The sequence below is a fragment of the Chrysochloris asiatica genome, unplaced genomic scaffold (genome assembly GCF_000296735.1).
Source record: "Chrysochloris asiatica unplaced genomic scaffold, ChrAsi1.0 scaffold00003, whole genome shotgun sequence".
In the NCBI taxonomy this organism is placed as follows: Eukaryota; Metazoa; Chordata; class Mammalia; order Afrosoricida; family Chrysochloridae; genus Chrysochloris; species Chrysochloris asiatica.
The window spans coordinates 44,782,019-44,804,550 of record NW_006408521.1 but is presented as its reverse complement, the minus strand read 5'-3'; the positions used below and the strand labels follow the sequence as shown (position 1 = coordinate 44,804,550).

General features: G+C 37.9%; 1 protein-coding gene across 1 annotated transcript in view; it reads right to left on the bottom strand.

The window, feature by feature from the left end:
• Window positions 1-22,532, bottom strand: part of ATRNL1 (attractin-like 1) — an 827,041-nt gene that overhangs the window by 583,439 nt on the left and 221,070 nt on the right. The window contains exon 21 of the mRNA XM_006831380.1: window positions 14,649-14,701. Coding sequence (XP_006831443.1) covers window positions 14,649-14,701 — 53 coding nt within the window. The remainder of the gene's footprint in view (window positions 1-14,648; window positions 14,702-22,532) is intronic.

The following is a 22,532-nucleotide window of genomic DNA, read 5'->3' as shown; positions in this document are numbered from 1 at the left end:
CATTACTGTCAAGTCAATTTCTACTCCACCACCCTAGTATAGGGTTTGTTGTTACTGTTAAGTGTCATAGAGTTGGTTCCAACTCATAACGACTTTGTATAGGGTCTCTGAGGCTGTAAATTTTGTGGTAGGATAAAGTCTCATCTTTGATCCAAGGATCTGCTTGTTGGTTCGAACCACCAATCTTTTGGTTCAAAGTCTACTGCTTACCCCACTATGCCACCAGGGCTCCTTTTTAAACTATAAGCCACAAAAACATGTACGATTGTCAGTTTCTGATCCTACTTTCCTCCGACTATAGTATGTGTACATGCAGGGCTGCATATCAACATGCAATAGCAGTTTTTAAAGGTCATTTACTCAGTTCTGGGCTAACAGGCATGAAGCAAAAAAAAAAGAATACTATTTAGAACAAAGAATTCATACAAGATTATATACAAAATTAAGCCTATGTAAAACACTCAGCATGGAGAGAGAAAAAAAAAAGTGTAATCAACTAAAATCAAGAGAAAAGTCTTTCACCTGTAAAAAATGTGTAAAAGGTAAGCTAGTCGCCAAACTAATGATCAAGTGAAAAGGGATGACTACAAATCTCCTTTTAGAGAAAGGTATTTTGAAATATAAAGTGAACTACAAGGAAAGTTTCTGTGTACACAGTTATATGAATTGGGATAACAAAAACATCTTATATTGTTCTACTCTGTCAACAAAAACTAAATGAAACAATGTGTCCTGGTGTGGTGCCGTAGGATAAGCGCTGGACCACAATCTCGATTTGAATCACAAGGTCAATGGTTCAAACTTACTAGCCACTCTTCTGAAGCCCCATATAGGGCTCATGATGAGTTGGACCCCATTCGAACAGCACTCAACAACAACAATATAGTTTAAGAACATAGTACTCAGTAATGATAATGACCAAAGTATAGACTGGAAACATCTACAAATCTGAGGTTTCAGGAAGGACAGGCTCACAAACGAAAATAATTCCATTTAGATATTGTTATCAAAGACACCATTCATGAAACATGTATCTCACTTGGCAACCAGATCTATTACATATACATTTTGAATTGTTTACAAAAGGATTATGATATAATGGCTTGCTTTTCTACATTATGTTAATGTTTCACCTAATATTGTATTTTATTTTTAATTTAACTATCTACATCACTATTCGGAGTCCTGGCGTTGCACTGTAGGATAAGCACTTAACCTCAAGGTTGGCTTGGACTGCAAGGTTGGCAGTTCAAGCTCACCAGCCGCCACTCCTCGGAAGCCCTACACAGCGTCACTATGAGGCAGAACTGACTCAACAGCCCTTAACAACAACAACAAACATGACTTTTCTGTCAGTACTCTGTACTATATGGTGGTTGCACTATGAAGGACTGTATGGGTAGAATTTTGAATGATGCAGAAAGCATCAAAAGAAAATGGAAGAAATGGACATAGTCAGTGCTTCAAAAATAAACATTTGACATTCAATAATCTCAGAGGGTAGCAGATGCTCAAGAAAAATGGTAATGGGTGAAGAAGTCCAAACTGCACTATTGTAGTTGTTAGGTGCCATCGAGTTGGTACTGACTCATAGCGACTCTATGCACAACAGGCATTGTTGGAAAAAATACAAAACAAAAACAAAACAAAAAAAAACCCCAAGGCTCCAGGAATTGACAAAATACCAATTGAAATGTCACAACAAACAAACACAGTGCTGGAAGTGTTCACTCATCTTTGCCAAGAAATTTGGAAAATAGCTATTTGGCCAACTTACTAGAAGAGATCCACATTTGTGTCCATTCCAAAGAAAAGTAATCCAAAAGGAAGCAGGCATCATCAAATAATGCCATTATCACGCACTAGTAAAATACGTTGTTGTTAAATACTGTTGAGTTGGTTCCGACCCATAGCGACCCTGTATAGGGTTTCTGAGGAGCTGCTGGTGAGCTTGAACCACCGACCTTGCAGTTCAAATGGCTTTACAGTCTGGTGCATTAACCCACAGTGCCACGCTGCAGATAATTCACAAATGGTTGCAGCAATACGTGGACAAGAAGCTGCCAGAAGTTCAGAATTCAGAAGAGGATGTGGAACTAATGATTTTGGCTGAACAATGTATTTTGGCTGAAAGCAAAGAATGCCAAAACCTGTGCTGTATTAAGTATTTCAAGTCCTCTTCACTTTTAGGAAACAGGGTTGTGTCATCTGCATATCACAGATTGTTAATGAGTCGCCTTCCAATTCTGATGCCATGGTTTTCTTCATATAATCCATAACAATTCATAACAATTCATAAAATTGTTATGTTGAAAGACTTTTGACTGTATGGATCATAACAAACTATGGCTAACATTGCGAAGAATGGGAAATTGCAGAACACGTAATGTGCTCATGAGAAACCTGCACCTAAACCAAGAGGCAGTTGTTCAAGCAGTACAAGGGAATACTGAATGGCTTAAACGCAGGAACAGCATGTGTCAGGGTTGTATCTATTCTTCATAATTATTCAATTAATTTATATTATGAGCAAATAATCTGAAAAGTTGGATTATATGAAGAAAAACATGGCATCAGAATTGGAAGGCGACTCATTAACAATCTGTGATATGCAGATGACACAACCCTGTTTCTTGAAAGTGAAGAGGACTTGAAATACTTAATTATGACAATTTTAAAAGGGAACAGAGGACCCTAGGAACATCAAGGGAGAAGAGCATGAGCAGAATTTGGGACCCTATCCAGAGAAGCAGTGACACCAGAGATGGAGGCAGGGATGGGGACATGGAGAGAGAGAGCAGCTGAGGACTCTAAACTCATGGAAAGAGAAAGGCTGTGTGCTGGTGGCCAGGAGGCAGGCTTGCAGAATGTGTCCTTTGGTTGTTTAAATGATTATATATTCCTGAGTGTTTCTGTGCACACCCAAAAAAAAAAAAATGAAACGGAGGCAGATACTGTTGAATGATGATGCACAGAAGAGATTGTAATCACTGCAATGAAACAGTGTAAAACTGATGTTCTCCCATGTAAACTATCACTCAATTCACAATAAAAACTTGAAAAAAAAAAAAAAAGACTACAGCCTTCAGTATGTATGGATCGGTATACCGCAGGGGTGTTCAAATGATAGACAATTACCTCCTCAGGGTAATATAAAGAAATATAAAGAAAACAAAATGCCACACATCTGAACCAATAAACAACATCATGATAAACACAAACAACAGTGAAGTCATCATGGATTTCATTTTACTTGGATCCACAATAAATGCTCAGGGAATTGGGCAAATCTACTGCAAAATACTTCTTTGAAGCAAAGATTTCATTTTGAGGACTAAGGTGTGCCTGGCACAACCATGGTGTTTTCAATTGATTTATATGCATGTGACAACTGGACAATGAATAAGGAATGTCTACGAAAAATTGGTGCACTGGAATCATGTTGCTGATCACAAATATTGAATATACTGTGGACAGAAAGAAGATTGAACAAATCTGTCGTAAAGGAAATACACTCAGAATGCTCCCTAAAAACGAGGCTGGGGAAACTTCATCTCATGTATTTCAGACAAGTTATCAGGAGGAATCCGTCTGTGACGAAGGACATCATAGTTGGCAAATCAAAAGGTCAATGAGAAAGATGATGACCAATGAGGAAATGAACTGGCGCAGTGGCTACAAACTGGGCTCAAACAAAGCAGCAATTAGGAGGAGGGTGCAGGACCAAGCAGGGTCTCCTTCTGTTGGACTTAGGTCACTAGGAGTCAAAACCAACTTGGTGGCCACCAGGCTGTACGATCAGCACTGGACTGTGAACCACAAGGTCAGCAGTTCAAACCTACCAGCTGCTCCTTAGAAACCCTATACAGGGTCACTATGAGTCAGAACCAACTCGAAGACACTTAACAACAACAACTACAAGCGTAGCAGCATTCATTGAGATCTAGATTGGTATTCCCCATTTATCAACTGGGCTATTTTCTGCAAGTTAATCAAACTCAGTGAGACTCGTTGGTACAAAGGGGATAAAACAGCGTATCTCACAGGGCAGGTCTGAGGATTCAACCCAATTGTTTAAGTGAATTTGGCTTAGAGAAGACTAGCTCATGAAATAAAGGCACTTCCCTTTTATAAATGCTACTTCCCTTTTCTTACTCACTAGATTTTGTTCTGAATGAATTGTGAAAGACTTCAAAAATCCAGCAGATTCCCATATGTATACTTATATAATTATATACTCATTCAAAACCCTGAGTTCACGATCAAGTATTCAGCCATCCTGAGGAGTAGGAAAAGAACACACACAGACTCTGACAACAGTATCTCAAGTTCAAATATGTTTTAGACAATGGCTTATGTTTATAAACGTGATTTGCTGACTTCCGTCATTGTTTAATAAATGCTAAAACTAAACTGAATACAATTCCAAGTGCATTCACTCTCAATGTGCCAACGCTTTTACACAATGTGAGCTGACTAGTTATTTAAAAAGTCAAGTCTTAACATTTTACCCTTTTCTTAATACCCTTCAGTGGTTCCCATTGTTCTTATAATAAAACCCCAAATCCTTACATGTTATGTGAAGTGCTGCACGGTTAGTCTCCTGCAGATCTCGTCAGTCTCATTTCTCTTTCCCGTGGTTTTCTCTGTGTTCCAGTCTAACCGGACTTCTTTTAGGAATTCAAGCATGCTGTGTTCATTCCTGCTACAAGGCTCGGTACCCACTGCCTCATTTACCCAATTTCGTCCCAGCCTCACACCATCACCACTCCTAGGACCATGTCTCACCTTTCTGCACATCACAGTTCAGTGACCCCCTTGCCTACACCATTGCCGCTTCCCCTCCCGTCCACAGATAGGTCAGGACTTCCTGTACTATATTCCCAATACATCTACAATTCTTACCCAGAGTTCTTATGACAATTATAGCTGGGTAACTGTATAACTCATAAAAATGACAGGGATGTATGAGTCGGAACCGACTCGGTGCTTGTGGGTCTGGTATAGGATTCATTGTATAACTGGTTTAATATCTACCTTCTCTGTGAAGATATAAGCTTCAATAGAGCACAGCACACGTTTTGTTCACTGTGATATCTCCAGGGCCTAACAAAGTAGTTACACAATAAATATTTGTTAGATGAATAAACAAAAGTGAGTGAATTTCAGAAAATGAAGCTGTCTGCAAGCTCACAGTCTAATCGTTCAGTAAGCGAATTAAGAAGGAAAAATATGCCATATTAAACAAAATAACTAATATGAAATTGTTTTGCTCATAATAAATAGTAGACTTCCTTGCTTGCTGTAACTATTAATTTGAAATCTCTAATGAGCTTTGAACTCGTGGGGTGGTGCTGTACATTCAGCACTGGACTGTAAACCACAAGGTCAGAAGTTCAAATGCATCAGCCACTCCTTAGAAACCCCATACAGGACCGCTACCAGTCCAAAGCAATTCAATGACATTTAACAACAACAAATGAATTTTAGACATTTAAAATAATCCCAAACATAAAAACTCATGGCAGGATTTTGCAAACTTAACATTTGTTAGATATACTATCACAAAAAAAGTGCAAGAACTTTGTTCTTACTCGTCAAGTTCTGAAAAAGACTGAATGTGTGGTCTAGGATACTCACTGTAACTCACAGGGTCTTAGTTTTTTTCCTTCATGAATAAAACAGTATCGCAATGACTGCCAATGTTCATAAACACGTGACACTAATGCAGGCATGGAGTCCTGGTATGGCGCAGTGCGTTAATGCGCCAGACTGCAAAGCCATTTGAACTGCAAGGCTGGAGGTTCAAGCTCACCAGCTGCTCCTCAGAAACCCTATACAGAGTCGCTATGGGTTGGAACTCGATGGCACTTAACAACAACAACAACAAATGCAGAAGTGATCAAATAATAGACAATTACCTCCGTGGAAGCCATCTTCCTTTACTTCATAGTACAAAATCTCTCCACTTTTTATGATTATGCAATTGCATAGGGGATCTGCTTACCAGATGGCATAAATGACTAAGCACAAGACTGCTCAGAGGTACCTGGGAAGAGAGACCTGGCGATCTGCTTCTGAAAAGCTTGTGGAGCAGCTCTGCTCTGCATACGTGGGGCGCCATGCAGTCAGGAGTGACTGCAGAAACTCACAACAATCTGCTTAGATTTTGCTTGAAGAAAATGTCGTGCAGACTAAGGAAAAACGGGATCTGAAAACACACTCTTATTTAAAAGAATGGTGAATGCTTAAGGCTTTTCAATGATAAAATCCATAATAAACTTATTTAACTTCCGTCACAGGACCTTTTTAAAGTGTTGAAGAGCAAAGATGTCAGCTTGAGGACTAATGTTCACCTGACTCAAGCCATGGTATTTTCAATCACCTCATATGCATGCGAAAGCTGGAAGGTGAACAAGAAAGACCTTAGAAGAACTGATGCTTTTGAGTTGTGGAGTTGGAGGTGAATATTGAAAGTGCCATGGGCTGTCAAAAGAACCAACCGATCTGTGTTGGAAGAAGTGCAGCCAGAGTGCTCCTTGGAGGCCAAACTTCATCTCTCATACTTTGGACATATTGTCAGGAGGGACCAGTTGCTGGAGAAGTATACCATGTTTGGTAAGGTGGAGGGACAGAGAAAAAGAGGAAGACCCCCAACGAGATGGATTGGCAAAGTGGCAGCATCAATGGGCTCAAGTGTGGCAACACTTGTGAGGTTAGCCCAGGACTGGGCAGTGTTTTGTTTTGTTATGCATAGGGTCACTATGAGTCAGTACCAACTAGATGGCACCTAACAACAACAACGTCAGTCAATAACCACAAACATGTCCCCCAAAGATTTTGGGGAAAGCACTCCATTGATAAATAAGTTGGTACATGAAGCTACAATCAAGGAGACTTGGTCATGCCACGGGCTAATCTAAACATAGGGCTGCTAACCAAAAGGTTGGCAGTTGGAAGTCACCACCCCTCCTCTGGGAACAGCTGAGGCAGTCTGTTTCCATTAAGATTCACAGCCTAGAAAGCCCGACAGTATAGTTCTACCATGTCTTACAGAGTCGCCATGACTGGAATCAATTTGACAGCAGTTGTTGTTGTTGGTGGTGGTGTGCTGTGAGTCGGTTCCAACTCATAGAGACCCTGTATTGGGTTTCCAAGGCTGTAAATCTTTATGGGAACAGAAAGCCTCATCTTTCTCCCATGGAGCAGTTGGTAGTTTCAAACTGCTGACCTTGAGGTTAGCAGCCCAATTCGTACCCATTATGCTACCAGAGCTCCATGACAGCAGTTGGTAAATAGCTATAATACATGTCTACTCAGAAACCCTGGTAGGGTAGTGAGTTGCGAGTTAGACTGCTAACCGAAAGATCAGCAGTTCGAATCAACCAGCTGCACAGTGGGGAAAAGATGAAGCTTTCTACTCTTGTAAAGATAGACAGCTTCAGAAACCCTGAACAGGGTCGCTGTGAATTGGAACTGACTCAATGACACACCACCACCACATATATTCATTCATATATTGATCATTTAAATACTTATGTTACCATTAAGGAGTCATAGTGTGGCATTGTAGGATAAGCACTGGACTGCTAACTGTAAGGTCAGTGGTTCAAACCCAGTAGTTATTCCTCAGAAACCCTATGTAGGATTTCTATGATTCAGAACCAATTTAACAGCACATAACAACAAGAATGACTACCATTAAATAACTTAACAACTTAACAACTACCATTAAGGATGAGCGCTGGACCACAATTGCAAAGTCTGCAGTTCAAACCCACCAACCACTGCTCAGAAATCCTATACAATGTACCTACAAGTCAGAAGACACTTAACAACAACATGAGTGACACAAGTACTGGTGCACTGTGGGTTAGGCACTGGGCTGCTAACCACGAAGTTGAAGGAAGAGAGAAGAGGCTATCTGCTCTCATATAGAGTTGCAGTCTCAGAATGGACTCCATGGTAGTGGGCTTGGTTTGGGGTTTACTATGTGCCACACAGGAGCCCTGAAAATCAAAGGTCAGTGGTTACAACACATCAGTCACTCCTTGAGAGAAAGATGGGGTAGTTTCCTGCATAAAGATCAAAGTCTTGGAAAGCCTCTAGGTCAGTTCTATTCTGTCCTGTGGTGTCGCTAGGAATTGGAATCGACTCAATGACAAGGGTTTGTGTGTTGTTTTTGGTTTTGAAGGAGCCACACACATCTCTAGTTGTGAGGGGAATTGAACAAGACAAGGTCATAGGTTCACAGCCTAACACCTAATGGACAATGAAAGTCCATATTCAAGCAAATAAACAAGCAACATCATTTTATACTGTATGTAAGAATGGTTGAGCTACCTGGAGGAGGTCGTTTTACTAGGGAGTGGAATTTCTGAAGCAGAGAACTAGTTAAGTTCAAAAGCCACAATGTACAGTTGATTGGGGATATGCAGTCCTGTGACGCTGTGAGTTAATGCACTGAATTGTAAAGTTGGTTTGAACCACAAGGTCTCCAGTTCAAGCTCACCAGCCGCTTCTGAGAAACCCTATACAGTGTCACTATGGATCAGATTTGACTGTACGGCACGTAACAACAAGAAGAACAAGCAAGGACTTCTGGTGTGGCACTGTAGAATCAGCATGGAACTGTGAATCACACGGTCAGTAGTTCAAACCCACCAGCTGCTCCTTGAAAACCCAATGCAAGGTTGCTATGAGTTGGAACCAACTCGATGTCACTTACCAACAAGAACAAGCAAATTAAGTCACTTGTTAAGTGACTAAAGGCTTTAAAAAACAAACAAACAAACAAAAAACGGCTGTCACATACATTTGCCAGTGTTCTGGAATCTCCTACGGTGCTGAACTCGATGTTCTTCCCTGCTTGGTTGTTCTACTCCTAGGTCAGCACCACACTCCTTTATGGAGAAAGTGGCAGACTGGCTGGATATCTCCACAGGAGAGCTAGACCACTGCCCTTCCTTTCCACAATTTTGTTCAATATTCTAATGGTGTACTTATATTCTTTAAAATGAACTTTAAGGTCATCGAGTCATGCCCTTCATGAAACCAAATGGAATGGAATTCTAATTGGAATTGTACAAAATGTATGAACCAATTTTGGAGAGTAAGCATGCTGCTATTTTCCTACGAAGACTTCTCATTAGAGAAAATGGTATAATATGCTAAATGTTTAAATCTTATTTCCTTGTAAGTGATTATTTTATTTTATTCATAGAAAAACAACTCTTTGTTTAAATAAATTGCCCACTGTTATAGCTCTAGTTTAATTGCACACAGCGATGGAGCCTATAGACCATACTTCTCAGGTTGAAATCTGATGATGCTATTTCCTGTGTAAGATTATAAAAGTAGTTAAACTCTTTATGCCTCGGTCTCCTCATACAGATGAGGATGACAATACATGTCCAGTGAGCTCGCAGTCAATGTTAACTAGTATTATCGTTTGTTACTTTCCAAGTTAGGTGATTAGTTACCACTTCAGAGGCAAACTGTGTTGTGTTTAGTTAATGTTTCAGTTCAACCAGATGTAGCTCAGAAAAAAAGGCCAGGCAACAAACTTTCAAAACAATCAGCCTTTGAAAGCCCTACGGAGCATAGCTTTATGCAGACACACAGGTGAACCAGTTCTCGTGAGTCAGAATCAAGTCAGTGGCAACTGGTAGAGAAGCAGGATTCAATGTTATGTGTATTTACAGCCTGTTTTTGTAAAATCATGATCGGGGCATAAAAGAGACAGCAGTGTTGTCATTAGCCCATTCAGCATCCTTGTCTAAATAAGGAACTATTGCCACCTACTCAAGGCGGACACCTCCCCACAGAGGCTACCAGACTTAGTGAGACGAGTAAGACCAGGGTATCAGCAAGCCTGACCTTCAGCTGGAAACTTGGATGGACTGCAGACCTCCTCTGGAAGCTCTGGAGGGAGAGGTTCCGATGGTTCTTATGTTTTTCCCTTCAACTATTGCATTTTGTTGGATCATTTTTATAGCAAGTCTCTGTCATTTACATAATCAGAGTCATACAGCATGCTTGTTATGAAATAAAGAGATTAAATATTTCATATCTGCTCTAGATTAACTCACAACAATTTTTCTCTTGGCTATTTTTAATAACTTCCTCATAATTATGCTATGTTGTCCTTGTGGGACTTTTCCTAAAACATTAAATAATTCTGAAATAAGTATCTAAAAAAACTGAGATATAAGCTTTGGGAAATTTAATAAAAGCATGGATAAATTGCAGAATAAAGTTTGAATGCCAACTATGGAAATAATTCATGTTTAGCATTATGTCTGCCACCTGCTGAAATAGAAGAAGGTTCAATTCTCTGTCCTCCTCAAAGTCTCTGCAGCCCCATTTATAGATGGGCCAATCAGATCCTCCTCACCTTGTGATTTACATTTAATAATTAAAAATCCATATAAAACATTAACAAAAGGTATTTCAGTCAGTTGTATAATAATAAGGAGAAGAATTCCACAAAATATGAGCATCAATTCAAGTTTTAATTGCGTTCGGGATATCTGTCTTATAAATGTGAAGTGATAATAAAATTCTTTAGGAATATTATCTGGCATATAGCAACAAAAAGAACAAAAAACGAGAGAGAGAAACCCAGTAAATAATGTCTTTCCGACCAAAACACTGAAATCATTAATGAAATAAACCAGTAATAATCAGTTTACAACAAGATTAATGTATAAACATTTCTTTCTACTAGCAATACAAACTGAGGTCAAATGAATGGCAGAGGTGAGCACTGACCATAAAAGTAGGAATTCAATTCCTTACTATCAAAATCGGCAGTGTTTTATCATCAGAAAATTCCACCCTGAACTCTAAACAACAATAGAAGAAATTCAAATAAAACATTAATGTTCCAATAGTAAAAGGTGAAACAGCAAAATATACCAGACTTTTTGGAAATAAAGAAAATAAATTATGTCAGTACTTAAGACATTGTTGTTGTTGTTAAGAGTCATCCAGTCAATTCCAACTCATAGCAATCCTGTATAGGGTTTTTGAGGTTGTACATTTTTTACGGCCTCATCTTTCTCCTGAGGAGGTGCTGGTGGGCTTGAACCACCAACCTTGTGGTTGCCAGTTCAATGTTTATCTTACAGAGCCACAAATGCTCCTCGGTTAAGACATTACACATATTCAAAACTAAATGCAGTTGGGGCATAAAGAAGATGATTGCTAAAAGCAACTTTCTGTATGATGATTCTACTCCCTGAGATCTATTATATATAACAGTCTCAGTTTTAGGTTTTCTTTGTTAAAACTGTTAAAATTTTGTTTAATTATTTACAAAGAAAAAAAAAAAAAAGAAGCTATTTGGTGACTATTACTTTGTATATTATGTATCAAGAATAAATGAAGGAACTCAGTATTTACAAGGGTCAATCATATTAAATAACATCACTAGGAAAAAAAAATTTTTTTTTTCTATGTGAGGCATGACAGTTTTCCAATACATTCAGCTTTTGGTTTTAAACCGAAAAGTGACTAGTGCATTACTTTCAATTAAGTTAGCATCACACTGCACCCGATTACTTTAAGTTACAGCTGTGGACCTGCATTTTAAATTTTGATCTAATCTTTTAAATCTGGATCGCTTCCACTAATACTATTACGAGAACTACTGGTCTTTTATTTTTTAAACAGATTCCCTCAAATGGTCTTAGGGTTTAAAGTTCTCATAACAAATGTCAAGAGTGCCATCTAGTGTCTCATGAGGATTTCCTTACCATCTTCAAAGGGGAAAGGAAGTAGTTAGTGTTCAGCCTAGATCTGCCTTGTCCAATATGGTACTTGTTACACATGTCTGCTGAGTAGTTGAAAAAGAACTGGCTCAAATTGAGATGCGTAGTAAGTAAAAATTGCACACTTCGTTTAAAATAGCACCAAAGAAAAAGCACACCCGAACTTTTAGTAAACTAAGAAAGAACTTGGGCCATTTTTATACAGAAGGAAAATAAAAAAACAAAAACAAAAAACTTACCTCTGATTTTTAAATATTGAGTGTATGTTAAAATGAAAATATTTTTAACATCAGTTAAATAAAATATGTTATAAAATCAATGTCACCAGCTTCCTTTGCTTTTTTAAATAGTTTTGTTGTTGTGTGCCATGGAGTCAATACAGGGTTTCCAAAGAGCGGCTAGTGGGTTTTAACTGCCAACTTCGCAGGCAGCAGTCCAGTGCTTACCCTACAGCACCACAACAGGGCATTGTTTTAACATGCTGTTGTTGTTGCTAAGAGCTTTCAAGTCAGTTCTGACTCATAGCGACACTGCATAGAGTTTCCAAGGAACAACTGATGGGCTTGAACCAACGACCTTGTGGTTAGCAGTCCAGTGCTTATTCTACAGCACTACACCAGCTACCAGAAAATGATGCTCACATTATATCTTCACTTACTAATCTGTATGTGTTTGTATTTATATATGGTATGTACATACTTACACTAGACTGGACTGCACGAAAAAGATGACAAGGTCCCCTAGGCATCACAGGATGCTTAACCTGTGATGCTTAACTATCACAGCATTCTAACCTCTATCACTACAGGACCTGAGCACAAAACTCAACAAAACAATAACAAGAAGAAAGTACCAGACCCAGAGGTTTTGGTTTCATTTAGCTAATGCTTAAAATTCACATATGATTTTCTAACTATTCCTATTTTTAAACAAGAATAGTAATCCTGCTGAGTTCATTGTTAAAGGTTTTTCCATAATTACATAATATGAATGCAGAAAAAAAATTTAAATACCATCAAATATCATTTAATTAGCAAAAACAGTACTATGTTGGCAAAAAACTGAACAAACAGAATTGAATCCAGAAATAGAGCCACACATCGCCAGACATCTGACTCTCTAGCAACAACTCTGGAACATTTAAATAGCCATGTGCAGAAAAAACAACCTTAATCCACAAAATATAAATAAATAATAACTCAAACTGGACCATATACTTTAAACATAAATCCTAAAAATATAAAACTTCTCAGAGAAAACAAAGGGGAATATCTTGGTGACCTTGCGTTAGACTAAAGATTTCTTAGATCTGACACTAATATTACTATCTAACATCTAATTAATATCACTATTAATAATATCAGTATGTCTATCTAGTAACTAATATTACTATCTAACTAATATCACTGCTGTTGTTAAGTGTCATTAAGTCAGTTCCGACCCATAGCAACCCTGCATAGGGTTTCCAAGGAGCAGCTGGTGAACTTGAACCGCTGACCTTGTGGATCAAGCCGACTTTGCAGTCCAGTGCATTAACCCACAGCACCACACACAAACAAATCGGTAAATTAATTTCATCAAAATATAAAAGGTCTACCCTTCAAAGAGGACTGTTAATAGAAATGAGAAGACAAGTCAATGAGAAACTATTTTTAAATTATGTATCTGACAAAGGACTTGTAACAGAGTGTATGAAGTACTCTGAAAACTCAGTAATTAGTAAACAATTCAATGTTTAAAATATACAATTAATTTAAACAGATAATTTAAACAAAATATCCATACGGCATATAACCACATAAAAAAATCATTAGTCCAGCAAGGCAAGTAAGAGTAACTATGAGCTACCACTGTACACTGACTAGACTGGCTGAAGTTAACAAGACTAACTATACAAAGTGTACAGGCCTGGTGTGGTGTGGTGTTGTGGGTTAATGCGACGGACTGCAAAATCGGTTTGAACCACGAGGTCGGCGGGGTTCAAGCTCACCAGCAGCTCTTCAGAAACCTTATACAGGGTTGCTATGGGTCGGAACCGACTTGATGGTACTTAACAACACACACACAACGTGTGGGACTGCCAAAAGGAATGTAAAATGATACAACTTTGAGAAACTGTATCGTGATTTCTTACAAAGTTAACCATACACCTATCATCTAACCATTACCCAATGAAAGCATCTGTCTGCAAAAAACTATAGCATCTCTCTAGCAATGAACAAAACTGGTCCCTGTAAAAATAACAACAAAAAAAATCTATCACTTGTAAAATTCACTTGTTCAAAAATTCCCCATAATGAAAACCACTGCACTAACAGCCAGCTGAGTTTGCTCAAGTTCTATACATTGTTCCATGTTCACAATAAATTCTATTGCTATGTTACTCCTCAGAGTAGAAAAAAGTACACCAACTAAGATGAAGAGACTAGAGGAAAAGAACACTGGTCTAAATGAAGGTATAATATCAGATTGAAGAAATGGAAAACTGTAGCATATTAATGGCAATATCGGTTCCTCAAGATGACTTCTTGTAACTGTAAAATCACCTAAAACTAATAATAAAGGAAGAAAACCAACTTTTAAAACAGTTGCTATCAAGTGGATTCTGACTCATATAATCCCTTCTGTGCTTCACAGGAAGAAAACCAACTTTTAAAACAGTTGCTATCAAGTGGATTCTGACTCATATAATCCCTTCTGTGCTTCACAGGATTGTCAAAGGCTATGATCTTTCAGAAGTAGATCACCAGACATTTCTTCTGAATTGCATTTGGTTAGATTTGAACCACCAACCTTAATCATTTGCGCCACCCAGGGACTTGAAACAAGTAATACAATCAATTTATTTACAATGAAAAATAGACAAATACTTACAATAGCATGTCCCTCTCAGTGGATTACCAACATAGCGGTTTTCAGAGTCACATCTGCAGAAATAAAAAAAAAAAAAAACTCATTTACAATTCAACAATGTAATTAAAAAATTGCACACTATCCTCAAGCACAAAGATATTTAAACTATATATAAAAACTAACTGAAAGTTTTAAAAACAAAGTTTCAAAGGAATAAACTTTAGAAAACCTGTTTACAAGCAGTACTGAGAAAAGAAATAAACCAAGGAATAAAATAAACACAGAGAAGACTAAAAGGGCAGTGACAGAGCAGGACAGATGGGGTTATGACACGGGGATATGGATCCATTCTCAAAAATACAAGGATGGAAGGATGGGTAACAATACAGTATTTTTAGGAGAAGAAAATCGAGGAAAGTTCATAAAACCAGATCAACATCTAACTTGTGATAATCTTTAAACTTAATATATTTTTCCAAATTTCTACATCAGTGAGTCTATAGAAAAGAGAGACCACCTCAAAGTTTTCTCTAAATTGTTGGTGCTGTTGTTAAGTGTCATTGAGTTGGCTCTGACCCACAGTGGCCCTGTATAAGGTTCCCAAGGAGCAGCTGGTGAGCTTGAACTGCCAACCTTGCAGTTCAAAACAACTCTGCAGCCCAGCACATTAACCCACACAGCATCACAAAACTCATATAAAATATAAAACACTACCACAGGTGTAATTCAGGAACTCAAATTAAATTCATATTCACATAGTATACAAAATGGAGGACTATATGAACATTCAAACTCATGAGCTCGAAGACCTCAGAAATAGGGTTACTTAGAGCAGTGGGAGGAAATCATTAAGTATGTTCAAAATATTGGAAGTTCATGTGTCAATCCCGGTTTCTATGCTACAATGAAAGTGACAACTAGTGTTTAGCAGAGATAGGGCTTGGTTTTGTGAACTATTACTTCTTGGAACACACTTCTACAGTAAGTTATTGATGTCTTTAGTTTCCGTAGAGTTCATCACAACAGAGGGATAATTTTAATACATGTATATTTTTAAATCATGGCCAAGTATCAGAGATCAGTAATCAAAGTCAAATACTTTGGGTTACAGTTTTATGTATTTTTCAGCCATGTGTTTACTACATTTTGTTTTCATAAGGGGTAAAAATTAAAAATAATAATACTAATAATAAACAATATAAGAATACTCATTTATCTACACTAATGGACTACAGTCCTGGTGTGGTGCTGTGGGCTAATGCGTCAGACTGCAAAGTCATTTGAACTAAAAGGTTGGTGGTTCAAGCTCACCAGCTACTCCTTGGAAACCCTATACAGGGTTGCTATGGGTCAGAATCGACTCAACGGCACTTAACAACAACAACAATGGACTAACGGTACCGGAGGATAAGAACAGGCCTGCAAGGTCAGTTTCCACCATAAAAAGGTCAGCAGTTCAAACTCACCAGCCACTCCTCGGAAACCCTCTACTCGGAGTCTAAACCGATTCAGTGTCAGTAACAACAACATAAAAATTACAGCACAAATATAGTCGACTTAATGCCACAAACTTTATTCTTAGTGAAACAAAGGAACTTCGGGTGAAGTTAAAGTTTATGATACGCAGTAGTTTTCTAGGTTTAGAAAATGAAATACTCATTATTGCTAATTCAGAATCGGATTCTTTCTTTCAAGTTTCTCTCCTAAAGTGCCATCGCTTTGTACCAAGTATTTACACACACTAAAGGAATCATTTATCACTAGAATGTCATACTCCGCTATAATAATAGATTAAAAGGTTCCGTATAATCTTATATATTAGTTTGGGGTCCTGCTGTAGGTTAACGGGCTGAACTGCAAAGTCAATTTGAAATGCAAGGTTCGCGGTTCAAGTTCACCAGTGACTCCTCACTTTATACAGGGTCGCAACCAACTCAACAACACTTAACAACAATAAATGGTGTTGTAGGACAACTATGCTGCCAGAGCTCCGTCTTAATGGCTTTGTAGTTGTTAAATGCCATCAGCTGGTTGGGACTCAGAGTGACCCTGCATAGGGTTTCCTAGCAGCGGCTGGTAAATTTGAACACTGACTTTGTGGTTCAAACCAACTTTGCAATCCAGTGCATTAACCCACAGCACCATCCCGGGACTCCTTAATGGCTTTAGTTAATATGTATTTGTTCTCTCCTCACAGTTGAGGGGCAGGAGTCCGGACACAGCTGAGTTCACTTCTCTGCTTCAGGGTCTTAGCTGGAGCTGGGAATCATTCAAGGCGTCCAGCAAGTTGTGGCTGGGGTTGGGCTCCCACTCGAGGTACCCCTGGAGAAGGCTGGGCTTCCCGGCTCCCCCAGGCAGAATTTCCTTGCAAGTAGAGAGCAGGATAAAAAGGAGGTTTTCTGCTCCCACAGAGATTTGCAGGCTCGGAAACCCTTATACAGAACTGCACTTAATAACAACATAGAAGTGGCAATGTTGGCATCTGTCTCGCTGGAAGCCCCCATTCCTAGAGAATGCCCTAGGTTCTGCGCCACGCAAGCTTCATAATACCATTTAATTCTTCAAACTCAGCATGGCAGAAAGTCTCTAAGGCCAATCTTCTAGCATGACTCAGTCTTGTATAAAATAGCGTGTTTGTGGAAGTGACACTCAATTGTCATATAATGTAACATAATCATAGTGATATTCCATCACATTTGGCACATGTTCTATATTTGACCAATATTCAGCATATTTTGACATATTCTCACACTCAGGAAGATGGAATAATACCTCCCCACTGTCATCTCAACTCTACTGACCTTCTAGCAATCCTACAACAGTGTGAATACCAGAAGCTAAGGATCACTGCGGTCACCTTAGGGTTATCCACCACAATTCTTTAAAGTGATATAAAAACTGGGCTCCATCTGCCCAGGACCAGAGGCAGCTCCCAGGCCATACGGTGGTTTATGGGCCCTGAGCCTGGTACTAAGCATATCGTCCGGCCCTCAGCAATCCAGGTAAGAGCATCTGGCAGCTGGGTGCTTGGGGGGGCACCATCAGCACCCTCATATGCCATCCACAGAGGCTCAAGTGTGGTGGGTTATCTTTTTTTTTTTATTCATTCAAATATATACAATTGAAAGCTGAGCTACTGACAGATATTAAGGAGTACCCATAGTTAAATGTGGAATCCTGGTGTGGCACTGTGGGCTAATGCGCTGGACTGCAAAGTCATTTGAACCAAAAGGTGGGTGGTTCTAGCTCACCAGCCATGCTCCTTGGAAACACTATGGGTCGGAACCGACTCGACAGCACTTACCAAGAACAAGAAGTTAGACACTTCTTGGTGAACAGGCAGGAGCATCTATTGAGTGTTTCTCCAAAATCCAGCAACTTAACACACAAATGATGTGATGATTTTGTTCTATTTACTTTCATCAGGATCATCTGGAGTTTAAAATAGTGTAAAGGGTCCTAATAGAAATAGTGGCTTAAGACCACTTATCATAACAACAAGGAGCCCGGGTAGCGTAGTGGGTCATGAGCTGGTCAGCAGTTTGAATCTACCAGCCACTATGTGGGAGAAAGAGGAGGCTTTCTGCTCCAGTAAGATGTACAGCGTTGGAAATTCTTTACAGAGTTGCTATGAGTCGGAACCGACTCCACGGCACACAACAACCAACCACCATAAATAAAATGATTAATCATGATATATCTCAATATAGTCATCTGAGATATGCACATGAACAACTCATTTCTAAAATAAGAAAATAAACTAAGATTTATGTGATGATCAAGTTTACACTGAAATTATAAAAGGTAAAGAGAATGTGAAGGGAAAAATGTAGGGATAAACAATAATTCTCTAAAAGGATAATAATTGCACTATAAAAAAATTACATGAATATTTCTGATTTTTAAATTAAATAATGTTTTTAAAATTCAGAACCTTTCTGTATTAAAGATTAGATACAAACATTAAAAGCCTTCAGAAGTCTTCTGTCTGACTTAATTAAAAACACAACATCAAAGTATTTCTGTGTGGAAGCTAAGAGATAATCATCTCCCCTTCCCACTAAGCAAACAGCCAGAGCTTTTTAGAAAACAGATTTAGGCTGAAATATTTATTAAGGGCTTTGAAAAGGTAAATAATGTCATTATATGTCATCTAAATAATGATTCCATTTATGTAAATGACCACATTACAATATAAGCTTACTTTTTTTAAAAAAAAACACAAACTACTTCTAACTTTTTAAATGTTAAAATCATTTTTTACTCGCTGGGACATTTATCATGCTATTGACCGAATCATTTAACCTGAGATATATATATATATATATATATATATATATATATAATATTTCTACTCAGAATTTTTTTTTTAATGAGAACATCCAGTTACCATTTTGAAATATCATGTCATGATATTTTCAGTTGAGTCATTTGATGAATTTGTATTCTGAAGAGAAAATATGGAAATTATACATAAACTGAAACAAACTTGTTTTTCGTTACTTTTTCCTCTAAAAAAAGAGCACTATGCTATGAACAAAGACATGATATTAAGGAATATTATGATAGCAGTCTTGCTACCAAGTTTTTAAGAAAATTCATCATAGAAAATAATAACAAACCCAGCTATGAAGGCATGGCCATCTGCTTTGAACCACCTTATTCCCTGAAAATGATTACAGTACCAGAGTTAGGCACATAACAGAATTACATCCTCTTGTCAAGATTTCACCCTAGGTCTCAAACGATCTATAAAAGAGATTCTGCAAAAATATTATCTAGTCAAAAAGAAAACGAAACAAACAACAAAAGCGAAACCAAATAGGCATGGAAATAGATAAGAAAATATTTTAAAACAAGAACTAGGAGAAACAAAAGGAAGTGGCAACAGAGCCTACATTATTCTGATATTGTCTAGGAAAAGACACAGTGTTATCGGGCTTATAATAGATAGGAAGCTATTCTGAAAAACTAGAAAGTATAAAAGAACAAAACAAAAATGCAATAATCAAAATCAAGAACTAAATGGAGGAGGTAGACTGACAGAAAAGGAGATATAGGGACGAGAGAAAAGTGACTGGAAAGAATGGTCAAGTAGGAGTAGAAAAATAAGAAAAGCATAAAAGAGACACAAAAGATACAGTAGTAATTAAGTCCAGAAAGAGAAAGTAGAGAAGAAGCAAAATTTAAAGTGTAATGGCTGAACTTTCGGAAAACTGATCAATGAAACTGCAGGAAAAAAAAAAAAAAAAAAAAAACCTATCTGGGTGCATCCTAGTAAACGTGGTTAAAAACAATGGGAAAATCTTTTAAAGGCAGAGAATAAAGGAGACACAGGAACAAAATTATGACTTTTAAAGAAAGTAGAACATAATGAAAAAGAATAGCCCAGCAGCCGCCATTGGCCCCTTGATGCTTCGACTAACAGGGGAGGCAGAAGTCTTCAACAAGACTGACAGATGTGGGGCCAGGTGACACATTTAAGAAACCACCACCTCTCAAATTTTAGTGAACTAGCAGAAAAAATAACCACAACTACATGATGTCATGGTGCCCTGGTTTGGCGCTGTGGGTTAATGCTCTGGATTACAAAATCAGCTTCAACCGCAATGTCAGCAGTTCAAGCTCACCAGCTGCTCCTCAGAAACACTGTACAGAGTCGCTATGGGTGGGAATCGACTCGACTGGCACTTAACAACAACACATGACACCATGCTTAGTAAAGTGGAGTGTCAGTGAAAAACAAGAAGACCCTTGATGGGATGGGTTGAATGGGAGCAACAACAATGGGCTCAAATGATACAACAATTGTGAGGTAGCCACAGGACCAGGCAGTGTTTCCTTCTGTTGTACACAGAGTCACTTTCAGTCTGAACTGATTCAATGGCACCTAACAACAACAATATGAAATTGAGTTAAAAAACACCAACAAAAGAAACCACTTCCTGTTCCATCAACACTTCTGTTCAGATGAGGCTGAATTTTCTTCATATATTTCAATCAAAACAACATATCATAAGCAGATTGGATGTAAAAGCTGATAGGAGAATCTACCTATGGTGTGGCGCTGTGGGTTAATGCTCTACACTGCAAAGTCGGTTTCAACCACAAGGTCAGTGGTTCAAGCTCACCAGCTGTTCCTTGAAAACCTTATACAGGGTCACTATGGGTTGGAACCGACTCGATCGCACTTAACAACAACAAATCAACAACAAACACCTATCTTTTAGAAAGCCAGACATTAAAAAGATTTGCAAAATGTAAAACAATGTCAAATGTCATTCTTTTCACTTGACTTTTGTTTTGTTTTGGAAAACTTTTTTTTTTTTTTTAAATAAAAATCGACTATTTATTTGAACATACCGAGTTTCTAATTCTTTTTTTAGGCAAACTAATAAATACATATTTTAAATATCTCTATGTTTAAAAATTATTTTTAAAGTTTCTATTACATTAAGTACTGGTTAATATAATCTACATATACACAGTCTCCTCAGATCCTCAGTAGTTTTTTAAGAATATAAGAGAATAAAGAGATGCCAAGACCAAAGTCTGAGAAGCATAGACTCAATTAGGACCAGTCTGTCAATTAATTTACCAGCTTGAAGATCCCTGCATCATGTGAGTAGTGTACATACCCACACGTGACCTTGCCGAGTGTTGGAATGTGTCTAGGGAACCTTTTTCTCTCTACACAGAAGCCTGAACAAAGACAAATCTGATTTTCATCCCTCAGATTGTATTGCTAGCCTTTCTTAGATAACAAAAACCTTATACACTATAGGAAATACTCATGGATTTTTAATGCAAGTAGGATATTAACAAAAACATTACCTAAAATAAAACAACTAAAAATCATTATAATTTGAAGAGGTAAAGATCAGATGACCTGAATCAAAATCTACCAAGTTATTTTGTGGCGACTGATGAATTAATCCTAAAATCTATATGAAAAGGCAGAGACAGAATATAAATTACACAATACAGATCCAGGTAACAAAACAGCCCCAAATTAGATCAAGATCTTTGGAAAAGGAACAAAAACAATTCAATAGAGAATGAATATGTTTTCACCAAATGAATCAAAGAACAGGCCTTATGCCTCTTAGAAAAACTGAAATGAATCACAGCCCTAAATTTTAAAATAAAAACTATGCAGCTTCTAATAAGATGATATTATCATTATTGTTGTTAAGTGCTATCGAGTCAGTTCCAATTTATAGTGACCCTGTGTAGGGTTTCAGAGGAGCAACTGGTGAATTTGAACCACCAGTCTTGAAGTTCAAATCAACCTTATGGTCAAGTGCTTATCCTACATTATCATACCAAGACACCAAAGATAATAATGGAGGAGCAGGGGGAATCAGAGACATTGGGTTTTGCAATGAGTTTTTAGATCTAACACGCAAAGTATACTCATAAAAAATTGATAAATTGAACCTCATTAAAATATAACTTCTGCTCTGCTAAAGATCTGAAAAGAGAAAGCAAAGACAAGCCACAGGGACTGGGAGAAAATATATCTGGTAAAGGATTTACTAAGCTAAACACACAGCTGATAAAGGACTTGTACTCAATACAGAAAAAGAACATTAAGAAAACAATCCAATGAAAAATGTGCAAAACATCTAAACATATACCTCACCCAAAACTGAAAGCAACCAAATGTCCCTTAATATCAGAATAAATAAACTGTGGAACATGCATACAATGGAATATTGTTCGGTGATGAAAAGAAAGTAGCTTCCAATCCAGGAAAAGTCATGGAGGCATCATAAAAGCATACACTAATTGTATGAAGCCAGTCTGAAAAGGCATACTGGATGGTTCCAACTTCAGAATATTTCAGAAAAGACAAAACTATAGAGAAAGTAAAAACATTAATGGTGGCCTGGAGTTTGTGAG